Raw genomic sequence first — 26,098 nt, forward strand, 5'->3', positions numbered from 1 at the left:
CTTTCTAGAAAAAAAATTGTGAAAATCATCTAATCACCCTATGAATTTCATTCTGACATTTGATATATAGTTACTATGGGTTATCTGTATCTGTGCCATTATATATATATAAACTATTCTTATAATGGTGGTTATAATAGTACTGAAAGTGATGGTATTATAGTGAACCCAAGTCTTTGCAAATTTTAACATGTGATTTCAACCAAGAGCACCACCACCCAGCCCTAAAATACATTTTTTAATCAGTAAACTGTAATGTTTTCTGTGCATGTGTGTGTATATATATACTATAACACAAATATGTATACATATATATGTACACACACACACACACACACAGACACACACACACAGAGTATACTGTGTTTCTACTAGATATGGCTTTCCTGTTTTTACCATTCCCATAATTTGTACCATTCTAGTAAGATTGTGTAGTGTTTGTGAGAATCTAGATTCTTAGATTTCTGCCTCTGATTATCTTCCCTTTTTTCTAGAAAGGTAATGTTTTATTAAAATATACTGTGTAATAGTGTGTTTTTGATACTTGATCTTTTATTAAGAAAATAATAATTTACAAAACAATTACTGTCACATCCTTCCATGAAATGTTTCTGTACACCAATCCCATCACAGTAGGATTTCCTCCCCCTTTTCCAGGGCCTCTAACTCCATTTAGTTCCCTGCACCTCATCCCCTTGCTGTAACACATCATGTCTAGTCCAAGTTCCACCCTGTGTTTTGCTTTTCCCTTCTTTTTTCTTTTGTTTTGCCTATAACTGAGAGCATCTGTTACTCATCCTCCTTCTGGCTGACCTCACTTAACATGATTCTTTCAAGTTCCATCCATAGTGAGGCAGAGGAGGTGATTTGTTCATTTTTAACAACTGGATATTATTCCACGTGCATATACACCACAACTTTTAGTCATTCATCTGTCATTGGACATTTAGATTGTTTCATATTAGGGCTATTACAAATAGTGCTACTGTGAGCATAAGTGCACATAGATGTTTCTAAAGTAGTCTTCCACAGGGCTTGAATCATTTTACATTCTAACCTATTTTAAACATTCATTTTAAATGTACAAACTTTGGAAAGCATAGTTTTTGTGAGCTATACTCCTTGACAATTAATGCATCTTTGACTTAGACAGCTTGATATTAAGCATGTTACCACCTGAATGATTGAAGTTCCATCTTTATTCTTCAATATTCTCAGCCTTATCGTTACTGCATATAATTTTTAACAGGTAAAATCAGTTTAAAAAAATTTTTGGTGGTAGTGATTTTTCTTATGTAAGGTGAGTATGGCTTAGAGAATCCATTTTTGTATTGGGTTTGAGATTCAGGCAATAGTAATGAGGTTTATATTTTACCAGTGTTCTTCTTGTCATATGTTTTGGCATAGATTCTTAGTTTGTTGAGAACAGCTATTTTAATGTATCTGCTTAAGTTTTAGGAGTTTAGGCATAAAACTCAAAATAAGATTGCTTGAGAAATGACAGGAACATTTTCTTTCACATCAAATATCCATTAATAACATTTAAAAATTAAACAGTGGTAAAAACACTTTATAAAATGTTGGGGTTTTTAATGTGCTAAGAGAAAAATTTAGATAGGCAATTCATTTAAGTTAATTCCAGAAAAACAATTTTTTCTCAGTTACATTCAGGTTATTTTCCAAATTGCAAATAAATAAATAAATAATAGGATTTTCTTCAAATTCTGAATTCCCAAACATACAACTTGAGAAAAGAAATCTATTAATATATTTGAAACCTAAATTCAGAGTAAATTTTCTGTTAACAAGAAAGTCATGCCAAAGATAATAGTAGTTAAAATCTTGTGAAAGACAGATGGTTGTTCTAAGACAGATTTTTAGTTTGGATTTTAAATTTGAAGATGATGTTTTCTTTCTTTTTGGAAATACTGGAAAGTTTGCTTTGTTTCATCTATTGCATGAATTGATAATTGCAAAAAATACAGGCTGACAAACACTGAATAATTAAGTTTGTTAATTTTTCTTAGAGATCCAGTTATTTCAGAATGTCTAAAATAACTCTGGGCAAATGTTTTCTGTCTTATGTTGCCTGTGCTGTTATTTTCTTTTACTTTCTGCAGACAACTCGTGGAGAATTTGACTCTAGTGAATTTGAAGTTAGGAGACGGTACCAAGATTTCATTTGGTTGAAGGGAAAACTTGAAGAAGCACACCCCACTCTGATTATTCCCGTAAGTTTACACTCTCCCTCCCCACTGCAGAATAGCTGCAATTTATCTTTAGTTGTTAAAATGTCTAGAACCTAATTTCATATTTATTATTATTTTTTAAGAATTCATTATCTTTATTTTATTTGATAGCCAGAAATAAAGAGGGAAGGGGGTGATAGAGAGGGAGAGAGACAGAGAGACACCTGCAACACTGCTTCACCCCATGCAAAGCTTTCCCCCTGCAGGTGGGTACCAGGGGCTTAACCTGGGTCCTTGCACACTGTAATGTGTGTGCTCAATCAGGTGCACCACCACCTGTCCCCTATTTATTTATTATTATTATTATTTGGTAGAGCCAACATGTAGTGCATATGCTGTCTCACCACTCTGGGCCATATTTTCTTTCTTTTTTTTTTATTTTTATTTATATAAAGGAAACATTGGCAAAAACCATAGGATAAGAGGGGTACAACTCTACACAGTTCCCACTACCAGAACTCAGTAGCTCATCCCTCCTCTGATAGCTTTCCTGTTCTTTATCCCTCTAGAGTATGGACCCAGGGTCATTATGGGGTACAGAAATTGGAAAGTCTGGCTTCTGTAATTGCTTCCCCACTGAACATGGGTGTTGGCAGGTCGATCCATACTCCCAGACTGTCTCTCTCTTTCCCTAGTGGGGCAGGAATTTGGGGAGGTGAGGCTCCAGGACACTTTGGTGGGGTCATCTTCCCAGGAATTCAGGTTGGCATCATGTTAGTATTTGGAACCTGGTAGCTGAAAAAAGAGTTAACATATAGAGCCAAACAAATTGTTAACTAATCATGAACCTAAAGGCTGGAATAGTTCAGATGAAGAATTGGGGGAGGTCTCCGTTTTTCATTCAGATAAAGATACAAACATGGAGAAAGAAAGGAAGGAAGAAAGGAAGAAGAGGAGAAAGGAAGAAAGGAAGGGAAGAAGGAGATCGGGAAGTAAGGGGAAGGGATACTATAGCACTGAAGTTTTGTCCTTTGCCATAGCACCTTCTATGTGGTGCCAGGGCTAGAGCTTGGGTCATATGTGTGGCAGTGCATGCACCTACCAGCTGAACTCTTTATTCCATCCATAATTTGAAATCTTTTAATTCAGTGTAGATCATTACTTTGGCAGCATTAAAGAAAACTTCTTTTTATGTACAGATTAAAAATTTTTATTGAGGGGGGCTGTGCAGTGGCACACCTAATTGGGCACATGAGTTACAAGGACCCAGGTTCAAGACCCTGGTCTCACCTATAATAATGAAAATCCAAGAGTAGCTCTTTTCTCTTTATCCCTTTTTCCTCTTGATTTCTCTTTATCTTTTTCCTATAAATAAATAAATAAATAAATAAGAATGTTTTTACAAGATAGTGGTCTCACGTGTACAGTTTTACATCTCTCTCAAATAGATGCCTCGCCTGCCAGCAAAGTGCCATTTCTTTTTGCTGTATATAGGACTCAGTACTCTCAAACCAAACTAGCCCCCCTCTCTGACCCACTAGTGCAGCTTTTATTTTTGACATTATTATGTTAAAATTTTGCAGGTTTTGCTCCCAGCATTGTGAATTAAAGCAAATAGTTTTATGAAAAAATTATCACTTGTTCACATAGTCTTCTAACAAGGAAAAGTGTGAATTTTTGGTGCTATATAATGTTCAAATAACATCCCCACTCCCCGGCCCCACCCTAGCCACTGCCAGAGAAGTTTATAGTGAAAGGAATGGTGGAACGCTTTAACGATGACTTCATCGAGACACGCAGGAAAGCATTGCATAAATTCTTGAATCGAATTGCTGATCATCCAACATTAACCTTTAATGAAGACTTCAAAATTTTTTTAACTGCACAAGCTTGGGTAAATAATTTTGATTTATATTCATATAACCCTTTAGAGTTATACACATAACTGTAAAAAGTATACTTATATGTAAGTATAGCAGTTGCATACTTCTTTTTGTTTACTTTTATAAATCAGTGATGTTACTGACTTAACTGGATTTGAAAAACAAAAAGCACTAGCAAGATAACCTTCAGATATGATACTGTGTCAAATCTACATATGAACACAGTAGAAGTGTTATATCTTCTTCACATTCCCTTCCATATAATTCTTTTATTGACACTATTATTTTGTGTTATAATGGCTATAGGACATAGAATAATGGTTATGTAAAATACTTTCATGATGCCTAAGGCTCTTAAGTACCTTGTTCACTCTCTCATAAGCACCACCATAAGCTAGAGCTGAAGAATGCTACAATTTAAAGTTAGAATGAAAGTCTTTGTTAAATGGGTCTGATTGAATGATGGCTAGATAATACAGTTTTCTTACTTATCCTTCAACTACCTAAATTGCTTACTTATCCTTCAACTACCTAATTTGGAAAGAGTATTTTTAGTACAGGAAGATGTTTTTCTTTTCATTTTTTCCCCTTTTATTCAGGGTTAATGGATATAGTGGTGGTCCGCATTAAATAATATTGATCCATACTGAGACATAGGGACCACAGCATTAGTGATTTTTCTAGTGGCACTAATTTGATTTGCATATATGGAAAGCAAGCACCTTCCCAGGTGAGTTGTATTGCCAGCCTATTTTTTAAAAAAGTGATTTATTATATTTATTATATATGACAGAAGAGTTTCACCTGAGACAAGAGAGATGAATAAATCATTAAGTAAAAAATTAGCATATTCAATGCCAAGCTCACTCAAAACCCAACATTGTTCATTTCAACTTTTGGGTCAGTTGTTTCTCTATGTCTCATATAAAACATATATTATTCATCTGTGCATTGATTACTGTAACACCTGTATATACGTGGCACTGTGACAGGTACTTGACATAGAGTCACAAGACAGGAAAGAAAGATTCATGCTCTTAACAGAGCAGGTATACATGTTTACATGTACTTTAGAGAACAGCATTACCAAAGACACTGAAACTTGGAAGAAGAAAAGCTATAACTTAACACAACTCATCTGCTTCAAGCTAATACAGAAAAAAAGGAAATACATGAGACATTTTTATTTCATAAAAATTAGGTTTCTCTTTTGTTGAGTCTTGCTAGATTGTTGTTTGTTTCACCAATAGTAACTTTTCCTGTGTCTAGGAATTATCTTCTCATAAGAAACAAGGGCCTGGATTGCTCAGCAGGATGGGGCAGACGGTCAGAGCTGTTGCTTCATCAATGAGAGGAGTTAAAAGCCGCCCAGAGGAATTCATGGAAATGAATAGCTTTATTGAAACATTTAGCCAAAAAATAAATTTGATAGATAAAATATCTCAGAGAATTTATAAGGAAGAAAGAGGTATGTAGATTCACTGAAATGTGACAAGAATGTTCCATTGTGACTAGTTTCTGCATTTGCTGGTGTAGTAAGGCAATATATTTCCCATCTCTTTGTAGTCTACATTTGAGTCATTTGAGTCTGCTGTCTACTCACTAGAATCCCTGTCATATTCATCATAGTTATAGGTTCCTGGTATGATAATTCCAACATCCTTGTCATATTTGGTTCTGATACGTGCTTCACTTCTTTACTTTCTATACTTTTTTTTCTTTTTTTTAAATCTTTGGTGTGCCTTGAAAATTTTTTCAGGCAACTCTGGCAAATAGTGAGATAATTAAATGCAGAGAACTGCATTATTTGTATATGGATATTATAAAGAATGTTCACTGCTTGAACTTGGACTGGAGTTGTTGTATTGCACCAAAGTAAAAGGCTTTGGGGTAGGGGGAAGGTTCAAGTCCTGGAACATGATGGCAGAAGAGGACCTAGAGGGAGTTGGGCAGTAGTGCAGCAGGTTAAGGGCAGGTGGCGTGAAGCAAGGACCTGTGCAAGGATTCCGGTTTGAGCCCAGGCTCCCCACCTGCCCGGGAGTGGCTTCACAAGCGGTGAAGCAGGTCTGCAGGTGCCTATCTTTCTCTCCCCCTCTCTGTCTTCCTCTCCTCTCTCCATTTCTTTCTGTCCTATCCAACAACAATGACATCAATAACAACAACAATAATAACTACAACAATAAAACAAGGGCAACAAAAGGGAATAAAATAAAAATTAAAAATAAAATTAAAATAAAACAGAATACTTGTTTAAAAAAAAAAAGAAGAGGACCTAGAGGTGCTGTTGAATTGTTATGTGGAAAACTGAGAAATGTTACAAATGTACAAATGACTATATTTTATTATCGACTGTAAACCGATAATCCCCTCCATAAAGAAAAAAATGTACTCAGTAAAAACAGAACACTAGCTGCTTATTTATATTCTAGTATAACATTGTTGTTGAAAGTTGATAATGTGAAAGCAAAAAACATAAAAAAATTCAGATTTTAAGAGGAAAATATCTAGATACTTGATTTATTGAGTGTTGAGATGTTTCTTTCTTCATCCTTTCATTTATTTGACAAAACTTTGAACACATTATAAATCAGTTTTGGAGACGTAAAAATTTAAGACTTCCTCCTGCTTCAAAAAATATGTAGAAGTATATGGGTGATGTAAGCAATTATAATGGAGTATGATGATGTCTTAATAGAAGTATATAAAATTATGATAAGCAAACATCTGAGAATCCATAGAAACAGAATTAGAACTGCCTATTTTAAAATTTATTTTAAAATTAAAACCATGAGAAGTACATTGTTTCATGATAGAAATGGTAGAGGACAATCCAGAAAAGATATGTGCAGTATTTGAGTTAGGAAAAACCGGGAATGGGCAATAGTTTTGGCTTGAATTAAAATGTCTTTAATAAAGTAAAACTGTCGTCAAGTGAATCTGGAGGGCAAGGTAGGGACTGTTCATAAAGAATGTTCTAGGGGCCAGGTGGTGGTGCACCTGGTTAAGTGTACACGTTAAAGTGTACAAGGATACAGGTTCAAGCCCCTGGTCCCCACCTGCAGGGGGAAAGCTTCTTGAGTGGTAAAGCAGTGCAGTAGGTATCTTTCTGTCTTTCTCCCTGTATTTCTCCCTCCTCCCATTTCAATTTATGTATGTCTCTATCTAAGAGTAAATAAATAGACATTAAAAATAATAACCTAATTTGACTGAGAACTTTCAGTGTTTACATAATAGTGAAAAAATGCAAAGGAGGAGAATAGTTAAAGTTCCCCTGAAGTAATGCAGAGTGAAGATGCTGATAATTGTAGATGTGAAACTAGATAAGCAGGTAGATAGATAAATGGGAAAATGGATGGATGGGTAGGTAGGCAGATGGATAGAAAAATTTTGGTATTGGCAGTTGATTAACTTTATGCAGGTTTGAAACTAAGATGACCCCCAGATATTTTGCTTAGGTTGCTGCATAGCAATTAACATTAAGTAGGATACACAATCTGGAGAAGGGAAGGAAAAAGATGAGTTTTGTGTAGGTCATATTGTCTACAAGACAACCTTGTATAGTTGTTTGGTATACAGGAGATCTTGGTATGGTAATCATATAAATTGTCACTATGCCAGAACACTTTTGAGAATGAAAAGGATGCTGTTATTTATTATACCTTGAGAGTAGTCATTCCAGGACTGACATGAGCAGACTGGGATGACCGAACAACTTAGGAAGGATGATATATCTGTTTTCTTATTTCATGTCAATGAATATATGTAAATGAGAAAATAAGGTGCTTTTTTTTTTTTACTATAAGAATTCAGAAACTACTATAATTGAAGAGATTTTTCTTTTTTCAGACTATTATGATGAAATGAAAGAATATGGTCCAGTTCACATTCTTTGGTCAGCATCAGAAGAAGATTTGGTTGATACTCTAAAAGGTGTTGCTAGCTGCATTGACAAATGCTGTAAGGCCACTGAAAAGCAGATGGCTGGACTCTCAGAGACCCTGCTTCCTGTTGTACATGAGTATGTGCTTTATAGTGAGATATTAATGGTAAGAACATCTAATTATACTTTTACTTTGGTCTCTGATCTGACTTTATTTATTGCAAAAGCCAGGGTTATTTCTGGAGCTGAGGGCCTGTACTATGAACCCACTGCTACCCTGGGCCATTTTTTCCCTTTTATTTTTGCCTTTCTTTTAATTGATGGGGCAGAGAGAAGTTGAGAGAGGTATGAAAAACAGACAGAGAAAGAGAAAAAGACCCACCTGTAGTACTGCTTCAACCATTCCTGAAGCTTTCCCCTACACGTGGGGACCAAGGGGCTTGAACCCAAGTCCTTGTACATAATGACATGCATGCTCTACCAGGTATGACTAGGATCATCTATTACCTTTTTTACTTTTTCCTTTTTGAATATTTATTTATTATTTGATAGGGCAGCATAGTGAAGAAAGACACAAATTCAGCATCATGAGTTTTCAGAACAGCACAGGTTAGGAAGAAGTACTTAAACTGCCAGAGAAAAGAAAAGCTTCCTAAAGCACTGGCAGTAAGAACACAACTGGACTCAGGAAGTTCTCTGGCTCATGCTGGTGGAGGAGTTTAGAGCCTCAGGCTTGAGAGTCGCTTTACATAACCATTCTTCTATCTCCCCTCCCCTTCTTCTTCTAGCATTTGCCCTTCTTCCATAGCCAGTCAACAGCGTCAGGTTGAGCCTGATGTAAAGTTTCGAGACCTCCTTTGAATCTGGAGAGGTGGCAGTCGTTGACTATGTGGGTCATAGTCTGTCTGTAGCCGCAGGGGCAGTTCGGGTCGTCTCTGGCTCCCCAGCAATGGAACATAGCGGTGCACTGGCCATGGCCTGTTCGATAGCGATTGAGGAGGGCCCAATCATAACGTGCTAGGTCAAAGCCGGGTTGACGCTTGCAGGGGTCTGTGTTGAGGTGTTTGTTCTTTACCTCAGCTGACTGCCAACTCTGTTTCCAAGAGACTGGAACAGAGAAGTTCAGTGTAGGCGTAGGGGACCAGATTGGGTGACGAGACGTCAAGCGTTGGACAGGGTGGGCGAAGATATCCGCGTATATTGGCAGGTCCGGTAGAGCATAGATGTGGGAAATGAACTTAGATGATGCCGCATCCCGACGAATATCTGGCGGGGCGATGTTGCTAAGAACTGGTAGCCATGGAACCGGGGTGGAACGGATGGTTCCAGAAATTATCCTCATGGAGGAATATAATTTGGAATCGACCAAGTGGACATGGGGGCTATGGAACCATACTGGGGCACAGTATTCTGCAGTGGAATAGCATAATGCCAGAGATGATGATTGTAGTGTGAAAGCGCTCGCGCCCCATGAGGAGCTGGCCAGTCTTGCAATGATGTTATTCCTCGCACCCACCTTTGCTGCAGTTTTTATGAGATGTTTGTGAAATGACAGGGTGCGATCGAGAGTAACGCCAAGATAGACTGGCTGGGCTTCATGCCGGATTCTCGTACCGCCAAGCTGCACATTAAGCTCACGCGAGGCCGAGGCATGGTGTAGATTGAAAACAGATGATACCATTTTTGCAGTGCTAGGGATTAGTCGCCATTTTTTACAGTAATCAGATATCAGAGACATGTCTTTCGTGAGTGTTTCCTCGAGGATGTCGAACTTTGATGCCTGAGTTGCATAGCAGATGTCATCGGCGTAGATGAACTTCCTTGAAGAAGTTTCTGGGAGGTCATTGATGTAAATATTAAATAGCGGAGGAGCCAGAACAGAGCCCTGGGGGAGGCCACTTGAGACAAGTCTGCATCTGCTAGACTTGTCACCCAGATGCACCCGGAATCTTCTGTTTTGGAGAAGAAACGATATAGTGTTGGCCACCCATGGAGGCAGGCATCTTGAGATCTTGACTAGGAGACCACGGTGCCAGACTGTGTCATAGGCTGCTGTGAGATCAACAAAGACAGCACCCATCTTTAAATTCTTCTGGAATCCATTTTCAATGTAAGTTGAGAGGGCCAGGGCTTGTTCGCAGGTAGATCTTCCTGGGCGGAAACCAGCTTGGGCGGGTGGTAGGAATTTCTCTGTAAGATGAGAAATACGTGACCGAAGCAGCCTCTCAAGGAGTTTGTAACACACGGAGAGGAGAGAAATTGGTCTATAGCTGGCGGCCAGTGTTGGGTCTTTCTTTGGTTCCAAAACTGCTATAATCTTCGCACAACGCCAAACTTTGGGCATAGACTCAGATTCCAAGATGTGGGACAGGAATGAAGGGAGCCACTTCTTTGCCGCGGGGCCCAAGTTAAGAATGAGTTCTGGGGTGATGTTATCAGAGCCAGCAGCTGTTCCCGGTTTAACCCTCTTCAAAGCTCCAGTTCAGACAGTGTAAAGGGAGAGAGTTTTGGAGATGGACAAGATAACCGGAAGTGGGATGACCACTCATGGGAAATTTCTCTTTTCCAGACTGGGTCGATCTTAGAACGTCCAACTTGAGTTAGGTGACTGGCCACTGAGTTTGGAGATATGGGAAGATGGGAGATGGGAGGGGGTTGGCTACTGGCACCCAGTCTGTGAAGAAGCTTCCAGGCCTTCCTACTTGAGTGGGTGAAGTTCAGACTTTCCATGAGTTGTTGCCAGCGGGCTTGGTGTGCTGCATCCAGGGAGGCAATGAGATGGTCAGCCACATCTGGTCCCCTCCCCTAAGAGGCATTTTCTACTTTTTTTTTTTCCACCACCATCTTCCTGTCCTACCAGGATGCTTTGCATTTAGATATTTTTTCACTGTGTGAGTCAGTTTATGGCAAGATAATACATTTATCAGAGATAGGAATATTCCACAGCAATATTAATTTACAAGATTATACACAGGGGTAAAATATTCTTAGTCAAGATTTACATAGGGACTATAATGAAGTATTCCAAGCACAATTTTTCTTTAAATTCTTTTTAGTACAGTAGAATTTTCTTTTCATGAAAAAGATACTTTCCAGTTTCTAGGTACAGTTGATTTAGCAATATATTATGTAGAAAGAACATTACTATTTAGAAAGAACTTAAATAGGAACTTGATATTTGTTCTGGCTTTTTTGGGTATGTCAAAACAAAAATCCTTCAAATAAAAAACTTTTTTCCCCACTATATGAAAAGGCTTTTGTTCTCCTTATATCAAAGTTTTGCCTTTAACTTCCTATGTTCTTGTTATACTCCTAGATCACAGGCATTATAGAAATACTTTCTGCTAAGATTAAGTTTTTTACCAGTACCAATCTCTGTTATCACAACCTTGTGTGAAAGGATTTGTTCCTGTCTTTGGTATTTTAGTGGGAAAAGAGTCAACTTACAAATTCAGATATAACCCATTTATTCTGTCAGTTGTAGTTTGAGTTATGCCTGGTTTCTGTTTACATGTATTAATGATCTCTGTGGATTTTAAAATAATTTTGCCTCTGGTAAGAAAAGCTACCATTTAGTGTAAGATCTGATTCTTTGATATTTACAGACCCATTACGTATTTTGTGGATATTCTGTATCCAACTATTAATTCCTTGCAAAAACCCTTGTGGTTCTCCAAAGGTCACTTGATACTTACCTGCTGAGGCATCCCCTTCACATCTCCATCAGTTTCTTTGGCTGTACCCCATTGTTTTACTTTGTTTTTGATTTCCCCCTGTGTGTCTACAAAGAGATCTGATTAGTGTCATAGGAAAAAAAAAGTATATTCTTTTCTTTAAAAAAAATGTGCTTTGCTTTTTATTGTGTCAGGATGAAAATTATGCAGTTTATATGATGTGCAATTATTAAAGATGTAAAGAATTATAGTAGCAATCAGAAAGAATCATTTTGTAGGTCCTTATATGATTGCATTATTTTTATAGACTCCTAGGGTATAATCAGTAGGATTTATATTGCAGTTATGGTTGTGTCTTATATTGGAATGCTTCCTTCAATCTGAGCTAAAATAAATAAGAAATTTATGCCTTGGTAAAATGATTAGTCTTATATAATATTTACTCCCCTCCCCCTTTAAAAAAAACAAAAACCTACAGTACTGTCCATTATGGTGATGCAGGCGATTGAACTTGGGACCTCAGTGTTTCAGGCATGAAAGTCTTTTGCATAACTATTATGCTGCCTCCCTACCTAAGTCTTTGTTGTTGTTTCTTTAATCAACCTCTTTATACTGTCTGTCTATATGAAGCATAATCTTAAATATTTATGGGGACCTCTTGAAAATAGAGCCAAATTGCAGGAGGCATCATCTGGCTAGAGAAAGATGGGGTTCGTGACAATTAAACTGGTGGATATATCAAAGGATCTGTGAATAATGTTTTCTTTGAAAATAGGAGAAATGCTAAATTTTTTGAATGTTTTAATAGTCCCCTCCCCCCACCAGGAATAAAACTAGACTTACTGGACTTCACAGTGCTTTTAACTTTAGTCCCTCTCAGTTCTCACCCAAATAGGGTCTTACCTGGCCTCCATGGAAATTATTTGTATCTAAACTTCCTCCTTCCTCTACAAACAGCCAAAGACCTGCACCTCACTAAGACCTTACCCCCCCATATGCCCTTAATTCCACTCTGTTTGCTCATAGAGAGTTAGCTTTAATTAATTAATTAATTTTTTGCTTCCAGGGTTATTGCTGGGGCTTGGTGCCAGCACTATGAATCCAATGCTCCTGGTGACCATATTTCCTTTCTTTCTTTCTTTCTTTCTTTCTTTCTTTCTTTCTTTCTTTCTTTCTTTCTTTCTTTTTTCCTAATTTTTATTAGATAGGGCAGAATGAGAGAGATTGAAAGAAGACGGGGAGATAAAAAGAGGGACTAAAGACAGACCTGCTTTGCCATTTGTGAAGTGTCCCCCATGTACTTGGGGAAAGGGGGCTTAAACCCAGGTTCTTTGGTAATATAGTGTGTACTTAACCAGGTGCACCACTGCTTCTCCCCCCCATTTTTTTCTATTTAAACATTGAAATTTTGTTCATTATTGTAATTTTACAACACAGTGAAAATCAATGGGAAATAAGTACAAAGGAGAAGAGCCAATTTCTCTTCAGCAGGGAGTCTTCAGAGAAAATGGAGTCATCAAAGGAGAGGCATTGTAAAAGACTGGCAAACCTAAAGACTTGAGATGGATTCTGTACTCAGCTTGTTTCATGAGGTGTTCTACATTTAACTATACTGTAATGTGAAATCATGCTTGCTTAGAAAACAAGATGGCATTCCCATCATCCCAGAGAAGAGGCCTTGATTTCTCATCAGAAGCTTGGCTTGTTGATTAGTATTTATATATTTTAAGCCAAAATAAAATGTTTAAGATGTAAACACACACTTCAGTTTTCCTACTTCCCATTACAATTGACTATTTGATTAAATACCACTTTTGAGTTAGATAAGAGGACTGGTGCTGACTAGGTGTTTCCCGGTGAGTGGTCCTGTGACCTTCCAGGTGCAACCTGTTTACATCACAGCATGCACGTCAGGTGTTTCCCTTACTTTCTCTTTGTTTTCTTATTTTTCTCCTTTGAAAGAAATTTATTTATTTATTTATTTTTACCAGAGCACTGCTCAGTTCTGGCTTATGGTGGTGCAGGGGAATTGAACCTGGGTCTTTGAAGCCTCAGGCATGAGAGTATCTTTGCATAACCTTTATGCTATATCCCCAGACCTTGAGAGAATTTTTTTTTTTTGCCTCCAGTGTTATCACTGGGGCACTATGAATCCACTGCTTCCTCTAGAGGCCCTTTGTTGCCCTTGTTGTTTATCGTTGTTATTTTATTGTTGTTGCCATTATTGTTGTCGTTGTTATTGGATAGGACAGAGAGAAATGGAGAGAGGAGGGGAAGATGGGGGAGAGAAAGATAGATATCTGCTTCACTCTGCAGGTGGGGAACCAGGGGCTTGAACCGGGATCCTTAGGCCAGTCTGTGCCCTTTGCGCCATGTGCACTTAACCCAGCCCGGCCCCCTGAGAGAATTTTTTTCTAATCTTTATTTATTTATTGGATAGAGATGGCCAGAAATTGGGAAGCAAGGGAGTGATAGGAAGAGAGACAGAGAAAAAACTGCAGCCCTGCTTCATCACACGCAAAGCTTTCTCCTTGCAATTGGGGACCGGGGGCTTGAACTTGGGTTCTTGAGCATTGTAGCATATATGCTCAACCAGTTGCACCACCACGCAGCCCCCTGAGAGAATTTTTTTTATGAAAAAATATTCTGTCAAAAGTTGTATGCAAGATGCTGACACTAGTAAGGTGTGCACTGGGAAAATGAAGAAAGGATTTATAGCAAACTATTTTTAAAATTCTTATTTTCATGTAAACTGATAGAGGTTAAATATACTTAAGGCATTAGATTACTAAATCACTGGTGGCTTAAGGGGAGATATTTTCTGAAATGAATATTCTTGTTATGCAAAAGGTTATAAGACCAAGCACAATCAATTTCATCTTGTGTTTGAATATAAAGGGTGTTATGAAAAGAAGAGACCAAATACAAGCAGAATTGGATTCCAAAGTTGAAGCTTTGAGCTATAAAAAGGCAGATCCTGATCTGGTAAGTTTTTATGTTTCTTAATATATCCATATGAACTTTCTTGTCTAACATTTTACTAAATATATATAGTTCAGTTGCATAGTTGTTTCTTTTTATTTTAAATTTTTTATTTAAGAAAGGATTAGTGAACAAAAACATAAGGTAGGAGGGGTACAACTCCACACAATTCCCACCACCCATTCCCCATAACCCACCCCCTCCCATGGTATCTTTCCTATTCTCTAGCCCTCTGGGAGCATGGACCCAGGGTTGTTGAGGGTTGCAGAAGGTAGAAGGTCTGGCTTCTATAATTGCTTCCCCGCTGAACATGGGCGTTGACTGGTCGGTCCATACTCCCAGTCTGCCTCTCTCTTTCCCTAGTAAGGTGTGTCTCTGGGGAAGCTGAACTCCAGGACACATTGGTGGGGTCTTCAATCCAGGGAAGCCTAGCCAGCATCCTGGTGGCATCTGGAATCTGGTGATTGAAAAGAGAGTTAACATATGAAGCCAAACAATTTGTTGAGCAATCATGGATCCCAAGCTTGGAATAGTGGAGAGGAAGTGTTAGGGAGGTACTCACTGCAAACTCTAGTGTACTTCTGCTTTCAGGTATATATTTTGCAGTAGTTTATGGATACGTATGCACTTAAGCTCTCTCTCACAGAAACTGGTGTATAGCTAGATTATGGGACTTTGTTAGAAAGTGAACTACCTGAGATGAAATTAGAGTGTACTATAAAAGGAAAGGTCTCACCCGAGTAATGAAGTTGAAGGGTTGTCATTCCACACGTGAAGTCTCTGGATACAGTCTGAGGTGAAGCATGTTGAGGTGGCAATCGTTGCTTTGGTTAGGTTGTGATCGGCGGATGCAATATTATTTGGTTTGGATTGGGAGATGCATACGGGAAAGTGGGCCCTATCCAAGGGTGCCAGGACTGGGGGAAGTAGGGGCTCTATAGTGAAGATGTGAGGTTCCTGCTGTCTTAGGGTTCAAAAAGACAATCGATAGTTAATATTCTCATCACATTATTTGTTAATTGGGTTAACTTTGAAAAGTCCCTTTGTTATGGTTTGCTGTACAGTACCCAGTATCTTGTATATAGCTGTGCTATTGGATGCTTCTAATCTACTTGGTCTAGGCTTTTGAGAGAGTCCGCATATCAAATACATAGCCTATATATTAAAAAGATTCAGTTTGTCTTTTGAGAAACTTTGAGACATACAATTGATTTCCCCCTCTCATATTAATTAACTACTGATTTATATGTCTACATTTTGCTAGGAGTGTACATAAACACCATTCCCACCACCAAAGGACTGTGACCCATCCCTCCCGCCCACTTCCACCCCCCACTGGCCCAGGAAGCTACATGTCTACCCCTCACCACTGGGTTTTTACTTTGGTGCCCTACTTACAATTTGATCAGGTCCTGCTTTTAGTTTCCCTTTCAGATCTTCTTAATCAACTTCTGTTGATGAGTGGGATCATCCCATACTCATCTTTATCTTTCTGACTTAGTTCACTTAACATAATTCCTTCTAGCTCTGTCCAAGATGGGTCAGAGAAGGTGGGTTCATTGTTCTTGATAGCTGCATAGTATTCCATTGTGTATATATACCACAGCTTTCTCAGCCACTCATCTGTTGTTGGGCACCTGGGTTGCTTCCAGGTTTTAGCTATTATGAATTGTGCTGCTATGAACATAGGAGTACACACCTCTTTTTGGTTGGGTGTTATGGAGTCCTTGGGGTATAACCCCAGGAGAGGAATTACTGGGTCATATAGAAGGTCCATGTCTAGCCTTCTGAGAGTTTTCCAGACTGCTCTCCACAGAGGCTGTACAAATTTACATTCCCACCAGCAATGTAAAAGGGTTCCTCTGTCCCCACATCCTCTCCAGCATTTGTTGCTGCTGTCCTTTTTGATGTATGCCATTCTTACAGGAGTGAGGTGGTATCTTAGTGTTGTCTTAATTTGCATTTCTCTGACCATCAGTGACCTAGAGCAGTTTTTCATATGTTTGTTAGCCTTTTGGATCTCCTCTGTGGTGAATGTTTTGTTCATTTCCTCTGCCCATTTTTGGATGGGGTCATTTGCTTTTTTGATGCTAAGTTTGCTGAGCTCTTTATATATTTTGGTCATTAGTTTCTTGTCTGATGTATGGCATGTGAAGATCTTCTCCCATTCTGTGAGGGGTCTCTCTGTTTGTTTAATAGTTTCTTTGGATGTGCAGAAGCTTTTCAATTTGATGTAGTCCCATTGGTTTGTTTCTGCTTTAGTCTTCCTTGCAATTGGGTTTGATTCATCAAAGATGTCCTTGAGGTGTATGTGGGAAAGTGTTTTACCAATGTTTTCCTCTAAGTATTTGTTTGTTTCTGGTCTGACATCTAGGTCTTTGATCCATTTGGAGTTGATTTTTGTTTCTGGTGAGATAAAGTGGTTCAATTTCATTCTTCTGCATGTTTCAACCCAGTTTTCCCAGCACTATTTATTGAAGAGAGCCTCCTTTTTCCATTTAATCCTTTGGGCCCCCTTATCAAAGATTAGATGCCCATAGGTGTTGGGATTTACTTCTGGGCTTTCAATTCTGTTCCACTGGTCTGTGTGCCTATTTTTGTTCCAGTACTATGCTGTTTTGATGATGATGGCTTTATAATATTGTTTAAGGTCTGGGAGTGTGATGCCTCCATTTCTGTTTCTTTTCCTTAAGATGGTTTTGGCAATTCTAGGTGTTTTCAGGTTCCAGATAAATAATTGTAGTATTTGTTCTATTCTCTTAAAGAAGCTTGGTGGAACTTTGATGGGTATTGCATTAAATTTGTATATGGCTCTGGGGAGAATATTCATTTTGATGATATTTATTCTTCCAATCCATGAGCATGGGATATCTTTGCATTTCATGGTATCAGTTTCTATCTCCTTGAGTAGCGACTCATAGTTTTCAGTATACAAGTCTTTCACTTCTTTGGTCAACTTTATTCCTAGGTATTTGATTGATTTTGCTGAAACAGTAAATGGGAGTGATTTCTGGATGTCTTCTTCTTCAGATTTAGTGTTTGCATAAAGAAATGCCACTGATTTTTGTACATTGATTTTGTAGCCTGATACCTTGCTATATTGCCTATTAACTTCCAGTAATTTTCTACTGGATTCTTTAGGTCTTTCTATGTATACTATCATATCATCTGCAAATAGTGAGAGCTTGACTTCTTCCCTTCCAATCTGTATGCCTTTGATTTCTTTCTCTTGCCTGATTGCTATGGCAAGAACTTCCAATACTATGTTGAAGAGTAACGGTGACAGTGGACAGCCCTGTCTAGTCCCCGATCTGAGGGGGAATGCTTTCAGCTTTTGTCCATTGAGTATGATGTTGGCTGTAGGTTTGCTATATATAGACTCCACTGTCTTGAGGAATTTCCCATCTATTCCCATTTTTTGTAGAGTTTTGAGCATGAATGGGTGTTGGATTTTGTCAAAGGCTTTCTCTGCATCTATTGAGATAATCATGTGGTTTTTGGCTTTGCTTTTATTGATGTGGTGAATGACATTGATTGACTTACGGATGTTGAACCAGCCTTGCATTCCTGGGATGAATCCCACTTGGTCATGATGAACAATCTTTTTGATGTGTTGCTGTATCCGGTTGGCCAAGATCTTGTTTAATATTTTGGCATCTATGTTCATCAGAGATATTGGTCTGTAGTTTTCCTTTTTCGTTCTGTCCCTATCAGCTTTTGGTATCAGGGTGATGTTGGCTTCATAAAAGGTGGAAGGGAGTATTCCTGTTTCTTCAATCTTATGGAATAGCTTAAGAAGTATGGGTATTAACTGTTTCCTGAAAGTTTTGTAGAATTCGTTTGTGAAGCCATCTGGTCCAGGACTTTTGTTGTTGGGGAGATTCTTAATAATGGTTTCAATTTCTTTGTCTGTGATTGGTGCATTTAGATTTTGTAGTTCTTCTTGGTTCAGTTTTGGAAGTGCATAGGTTTCTAGGAATTGTTCCATTTCTTCCAGATTCTCTAGCTTGGTGGCATATAGTTCTTTATAGAAGTTTCGCAGGATTCTCTGGATTTCTGTGGTGCCAGTTGTGATATCTCCTGCATCGTTTACAATTCTATTAATTTGAGTCTTGTCTCTTTTTTGTTTGGTGAGTCTGGCTAGGGGTTTGTCAATTTTGTTTAATCTTTCGAAGAACCAACATTTGGCTTCATTGATCTTTTGTATGGTTCTTTTATTTTCGATGTTGTTTATTTCTGCTGTAACTTTAGTGATTTCTGTCCTTCTGGTTACTTTAGGGTTCCTTTCTTCCTCTTCCTCTAAATCCTTGAGGTGTGCAGTAAGGTCGTTCATTTGGGCTTCTTCTTAGTGTTTAATATGTGATTGTATGGCTATAAGTTTCACTCTCAGTACTGCTTTAGCTGTGTCCCAAATATTCTGATAGGTTGTGTCTTCATTTTCATTAGTTTCCAGGAACATTTGAATTTCCTGTTTGAGTTAGTCTCTGACCCAGTGGTTCTTAAGGAGCATGTTGTTTAGTTTCCAAATCCTATGTCTTTTAATAATTTTCTGTTTGTTGTTAAATGTTAGTTTTACTCCACTGTGGTCTGAGAAGATACTTGGGATGATTTCAATGCTCTTGAATTTATTGATGCTGTCTTTGTGGCCTAACATGTGGTCTATCCTTGAGTATGTGTTACGTGGATTTGAAAAGAAGGTGTATTCCTGTTTTTTGGGGTGGAGGAGTCTGAAAATGTCCAAGAGGTCTAGTCTGTCAATCTCTTCATTCAATTCTCTTGTATCTTTATTGGTTCTCTGCTTTGTTGATATGTCTAAGTGTGAGAGTGGGGTATTGAAGTCTCCCACTATTATTGTATTACTATTGATGTATTTTTGAAACTCTTTCAGTAGATGCTTAATGTATTTAGATGGTCCCTCATTGGGTGCATAGATGTTAATAATTGTTAAGTCTTCTTGGCTGATTGATCCTCTAATCATTATGTAATGTCCTTGCCTATCTTTTATTTCTTTATTTAATTTAAAATCTATCGTGTCTGAGATGAGAATGGCTGTTCCTGCCCTTTTTTGTGGACCGTTAGCCTGTATGATAGTTTTCCATCCTTTCACTTTAAGTCTGTGTTTATCTTGTTGTGACAGATGGGATTCTTGCAAGCAGCATATGGTTGGGTTATGTTTTCTGATCCATCCCACCACCCTGTGCCTTTTGATGGGTGAGTTCAAGCCATTGACATTTATTGATATTATGGATTTAATGTATTGTAGTGCCATTGTTCTAAAAAACAATTTGTTTACTCTAATATATTGCAAGTATTATAGTGATGTTCTTGTTTATAAGAGGTCTTTTAGTACCTCTTTCAGGGACGGCTTGGTGATGGTTGCCTCCTTTAACTGTTGTTTGTCTAAGAAGGTTTTGATCCCTCCATCTAGCTTGAATGAAAGTCTATCAGGATATATTATCCTTGGTTGAAACCCTTTTTCATTCAAGGCTCGATAGATATCTTGCCACTCCCTTCTGGCTTTTAGAATTTGAGTGGAGAAATCTGCAGATAATCTTATGGGTTTTCCCCTGTATGTGACTTTTTGTTTCTCTCTTGCAGCCTTTAGGATCCTTTCTTTATCCTTACTTCTTCTCATTGTGACTATGATGTGTCTTGGTGTCTTCAGGTCTGGGTTGATTCTGTTTGGTACTCTCTGGGCCTCTTGAACCTTGATATCCTTTCTGTTATTCAGGTCTGGGAAGTTTTCTTGTATTATTTCCTCTAGAATATTTGCTTCCCCTTCCTCTCTTTCTTCCTCTGGCAGGCCAATTATATGAATATTACTTCTTTTGAGATCATCCCATATGTCTCTGTTGTTTTCAGTGTCTCTCAATCCCTTCTTAAGCTCTTTCACCTCTTTCTTAGTTTTCTCTAACTCATCCTCTGTCTGACTAATTCTGTTTTCTGCTTCTGTTAGTCTGCTTTCCCTTGCCTCAGCTTCTTTCTTCATTACAGCTATTTCAGCTTTCAGTTCTCTAATTGCCTCAAGATAATCAGTATTTTCCTTGGGGGTCTCAACTGTTGTTTCCCTAATACTGCCATTCCTTTCCTCCAATGTTGTTTTCATTTCTGTGATTAATAAGTTTATTATTGCTTGCATACTTTTCCTATCTATGGTTACTTCTGACTGATTTGTAGTTTCTTCTGGGCTCTTGTCTTCATTCATTCGGGTAGCAGTTTTATTTGTTTTTAATCTACCCATTTTTTTTATTTATGTGTTTCTCTCTCTTTTTTTATGCTCTGTTGTTCCTCAGTTGTTGTGTCTTGAGTACAAGTAACACTGTACTAAATACCTTTATGACAATTGCACTCACCAACCTCCGGAATTACAGTAGCAACTGAAGTAAGTATTGAAGTAGTTTAATCGTTACCAGTTAGCCAAACAATTTCTCCAGTCCGTGAAAAAATAGTAACCAAATCCCAGTGAAGTAAGAGAAAAGAAAGAGAGGATAGCAAGAATAGACTGTTATGCAAATCTACTATCCAGTGTATATTCTAGGGGTAACAAGAGGGGAAAGGGAACTAGAGCAGAGATACACACATAGAGAGTCCACTCTGAGTCAGATTTCTTCCCCAAAGTAATTCACAAATTCAGAAAGGCAAAGAAGAAAGAAGTGTATGACAGGATTAAAAAAAAAAGAGAGAGAGTGATAAGAGAGAGAAAAGGGAGAAGATAAGAAGAAGAGTTGTAATTAAAGAGCAGTGCAAGGAACTTCCCAAATGTGTATCAGTGATTTCAAAAAAAAAACCAAAACACCCTGTTTGGTGGTATGGGGTATCCTGCTAGGAGCTGGTCCCAGGGACTGCTTATGGGGGGGAGGGGCGGCGGGAAGGATGTATGCTTGAAAATTAAAAGGAAGAAAAAAGAATTTTTTTCCCTACTCTAATTCTTAACCCAAATTAAGTTATAGTCACCTCCTTGGTGTCTAAGGACACCTTATTGGCTGGCCTGCTAAAGGCAGAAAATCCTATTGTCTCCAGGGGAGTGTGTTCGGAGCTCAGAGGCTAGCAGCTTCTCCGTCCGCCATCTTCCAGGAAACCCCCCCCTCCAGACTTTTTTAAAGGATTTCTCGAAAATGAAAACTAGCTCCAAGTCCTTTGATCCAATGAGAGCTATACTCAAGAAGTCTTTGGATCCGCCCTCAGGGTCGCGGTGGACCCTGGAGACTCCCAAGAGTAAGCCCCCGAGCTATAGTGCTCTCTCCGGGTCCTCTGTCCGCCGCCGCGCTCTGCAACCGGCGGAGGAGCCGCCTTCCCGGGCGGAGGACAATGCCCAGCACACTCGCCTTGCCCGGCGCCGCCTGGGAAGTCTGGAGCCCCGCTAGTCCGTGTCACCTATACTCTAATTCTTAACCCAAATTAAAATATAATCACTCCTTTGGTGTCACCCCTTATTGACTGGCCTGCTAAAGGCAGAAAATCCTACCGTTGCCGACGATGCGATCAGAGCACTCGCTGTTAGCAGCTTCTCAGTCCGCCATCTTCCTCCTCCCCTGCATAGTTGTTTCTAAATACTCAGTGGTGCTGAAATTTCTTCCAAGACTCTATTATATATTGAGTACCAAGGGAGTCAGCAAGCTTTTCTGTCATTCCAGCTCAATGCAGTCTCTTGGAATGAGTCTGAATAATTTTTTAAAGTTTTTAGAGTATTAAAAAAAAAAAAAGTAAAGAAAATATGTTGCATTGTTCCAGAGGTAAGTACTCAGTAAGTGAATTCAGTTTTCATTAGTTTTATAGGGTATTTATACAAGATAAATAGGTTTTTCTAGTTAATGTAAAATCCTCTATAAAGGAATAACCTCCCCCCTCCCCCAAGTTTCATCTCTTCCTTGTAATACTTTAGTATGGGGCGTAACAGAGAAGAAGTATGCCTTGATAATCACAACCCAAGTTTGAACCCCAGTGCCACATAGGAGTGCTGTGGCACATACAGAAATTATAACTGAATCACTAGAACACTAGAATAAATATATTTTTATTTATTAAAAAGCCTTTAATATTGCAATCAGCAATTAGACGAAATTTTGCTCTTGACTGCAAACTAGAAAAAGCAGAAAATTTTAAGCAACTGCTCAGAGTGGCCTATATTTGTATTTTAATTTGAAAAGACAAGTTAGGATTGTATAAACTATAAAAACACAGGGAAAATAGAGTTTCAGCCCAAATATGAGTAGGTTTTCCCAGCTCAACTGAAAAAAAAAATGAACCATTTTTTTCATTTGACTTGCAGATATATTCTTTATCACTGTAACATTCCTTGATAACTCATTATAACCTAATGAACCATCTGTATTTAGGATTTCAGTTGTGTGCGTGTCTTGTCCACTATATTTTAAAAATCTAATTTGCTGCTATGTTGTAAAATTGGAGAAATTTGAAACTGATTATTTGCATTGTATTTTGTAAGATGCTTTATAAAGATTTGAAGCAGACATATTTAGTAGACATTGCAAGTATTATGTTACTCATAAAAACAGATTCTTCTTAAAATTTATAAGGACTATTTTAGTGATTTGTGCAGAGTACCATTTGCATTTTCAGACAGTTTATTTGTTTAGAGATCTCACTTCCAAATTCCATGTATTATGATGGCAACTTTGGGAGAAAGCTTCCTGGGTTACTCTCAAAATGAACCTGCTATGATTGGTCACAGAACAACCAAAGGGAAGTTGTTTGGAAATATGCATGATAGGGTCACCATGGAAACGTGCCCTTATGAGAACCTTCTAAGGAGCCCTCCTTTCCAGTCACCATGGCGACCTTGGCTGAGAACTGAATATAGCAATTTAGCCTGGATTTTTACCATGGCAACTCAAGTAGGGTCACCTTGGAGACAAACCTAGGGCTATTTCTCTGGAGACTTGCTGGGACTACCTTCAGAGGCGCCATCAAATTCACCTTTGGGTGGGATGCTATATGCAGATTCAGGAAAGCCTCTTCTAATAATGAAGTCAGTGAAAGGAAGCTCTACTGAGAAGAACAAAGACAAGGGGGATTGTAATTACTATGTTAAAATATAGTACTGGTGTAACATTCCAGATGTCATACCGGATAGAGTAGGTGACCTTTATGCTGACTTCATGGCCTACAAATACAAGGCTGTGGTCTTTTTACTATGCCTGTAACTTTGTATATGCATATGCTATAAATTGACACTCATTTCCCATAGTGCAATAATTTCTGCAACAGTTAATGTGTTTTTTGATACACAAACCATTTTTAGAATGAACTCCTTGATTTATTACCTGGGTAGTTGTAAAGTGGCTGTTCTGAGAACTTGTGGCTTGTAGTTCTTCTATTTTATAGCAGTAAAATAGATGTTTTCAAAATGGCCTCAAACCAGTAAAGACATTCAGAATGCTAATTTGAAGGTCACTTCAAATATTTGTTTAGAATTACATCTTCGGAATTAGGTAGACCTAAAATCAAATTTTGATTCATCTGATTATTAACTGTAACTTAAGACATATTTCTTTTAGCCTTGTTTTAAATGCTTTATATGGGGAAATTGTTCATGCCATTTTGTAGGCTTGCTTAATGATTAATTGGCATAATGTGAAATATTTTTGGATCATATTAACTGCACAGTAGTTGTTATTTTAATGATTTCATAGAATATTTGAGATGAGTTCTGTAAAAATGACAAAGGAATTTTTCATTTAAGAGTAGAGAGAGCATGATTTGATGTATGGATATTTAAAAGAATAGTGACGCTTTTACATATTACACTGAGCAAACCAAGTTGGAATAGAGAGCAGGGTGTAGGGGAGGTGGAGGATGTGATTGTCAGGGTGCGCCATCACTAGATGTGAGAAGGATCCTTATCATGTATCATGTTAAATATGGACTTTCATCTGGGCAGTGTGGATTCAATGAGATTTTGAACTTAAAATGGCAGGAGTTGCATAGGGGAGTAAATTTGAGAAGGATACAATGTAAATAGAACCCATAACATTTAAAGAATGAGGGCTTCTGTTTCAAGTTGTTAACAACATTTGACATTTCTAGCTTGTGACGAGGCCAGATCGTGACTCTATAAACTGAGCTATAAAAAGGAAGAAAATTGGAAATGTGCAGCTTTATGTCACGAGAATATGGCATTAAGGTAGAGGTATTCAGCAAAACCTTTCAGCAGATTTTATTGAGAACCTACAATCAGAAAGATGCTAGTCGAAGTACTGTGTAAACAGTGGTAATACAAGTGTGTCCTCCTGAGGTTTACAATCTCATAAATAGAGACAACAAGAAATGAATAATTAATGAAATAATGTGGGTTATCTGTAGTAATAACAGTGGCAGAGAGGAGTGTTAAGGAGCAATGCAACTTGGAAGTAGAGATCGGGGAACATTTACCAAGAAGGTGATGTTTAAGTAAAATCTGAAAGCGGTGAGGACTTGAATGATAGACATATCAGGAAGAAAAGCATTTTAGGGGGTTGGAGGCATAAGTGCAAAATGAAAGTAGCACAGTCTAGGAAAAGCAAGGTGATTAGTATTGCTGGAAATGCATTAAGCAAGCAAAAAAGTTGTGAGAAGTGAGATTAGAGAACTAAGCAGGAGACAGATTATTCAGGGCCTCATAAGGTTTAGTCCTGGTGAGACAGAAAGAGGAAAGTTGAAAAAGAAGTAACACAACTTGAACTGTGAAATGGTTACTATGTGTGGGATGGGAAACAGTGGTGCTCTATGTGTGATGTATACATGCAGTTCAGATCTGAATGGAAAGCTAGCCCTTAGAACACCAGGAGATAGAACTCTTCGCCCTAGGTGGATGTAATATGAACTAGTCAGACTCTGAGTATATTCTGAAGACAGATTAATTTGCTATTGCACTGTCAGAAAATCCATGACATATTTTTCTATGAGAAAATGCATTACAACTTTTCTGACAACCCAGTATTTGGCTGACTGAACTATGAGAAGACGAAAGAAATCTAGATGATACAGAGGTTTTGACTGAACAATTGAAAGGTTAAGAATTGGCATTAATAGAGTTTGCAAAGAATAGGTTTAATGGCAGTGATTAGAATTTTAACACATAAAGTAGAACTATCAGATATTCAAGTGAAAGTCAATTATATTTTTTAAAAAATCATATTGGGTCTAGAGAGTGGGTAGGATATATGCTGCATCATGTGTAAAGTCCAGCTTCAGGCTCTGGCAGCACATGGGAGTGTCATGGAGCCAGGAGAAATGCTATAGTGTCTTTTTTTTTTTAAGGTTTCATTTATTTATTCATGAGAAATGATAGGAGAGAGAGAAAGAACTAGACATCACTCTGGTGCATGTGCTGCCAGGAATTGAACTCAGGACCTCATACTTGAGAGTCTAAAGCCTTATCCACTGTGCCACCTCCCAGACCACTATGGTGTCTTTTCTCTCTCTCTCTCTCTCTCTCTCTCTCTCTCTCTCTAGATATCTGAATAAAGTTGTCACCTGTGTCAGTAAAAT

General features: G+C 38.2%; 1 protein-coding gene across 3 annotated transcripts in view; it reads left to right on the plus strand.

The window, feature by feature from the left end:
- SNX7 (sorting nexin 7) overlaps positions 1-26,098 on the plus strand; it is a 117,613-nt gene that overhangs the window by 40,626 nt on the left and 50,889 nt on the right. For all 3 annotated transcript variants that reach the window (XM_060202128.1, XM_007526960.3, XM_060202129.1), the window contains 5 exons: positions 2,121-2,231; positions 3,919-4,083; positions 5,342-5,540; positions 7,919-8,118; positions 14,525-14,611. In XM_060202128.1, the coding sequence (XP_060058111.1) occupies positions 2,121-2,231; positions 3,919-4,083; positions 5,342-5,540; positions 7,919-8,118; positions 14,525-14,611 (762 nt within the window). The remainder of the gene's footprint in view (positions 1-2,120; positions 2,232-3,918; positions 4,084-5,341; positions 5,541-7,918; positions 8,119-14,524; positions 14,612-26,098) is intronic.

This window comes from Erinaceus europaeus, chromosome 11, assembly GCF_950295315.1.
Source record: "Erinaceus europaeus chromosome 11, mEriEur2.1, whole genome shotgun sequence".
Taxonomy (NCBI): domain Eukaryota; kingdom Metazoa; phylum Chordata; class Mammalia; order Eulipotyphla; family Erinaceidae; genus Erinaceus; species Erinaceus europaeus.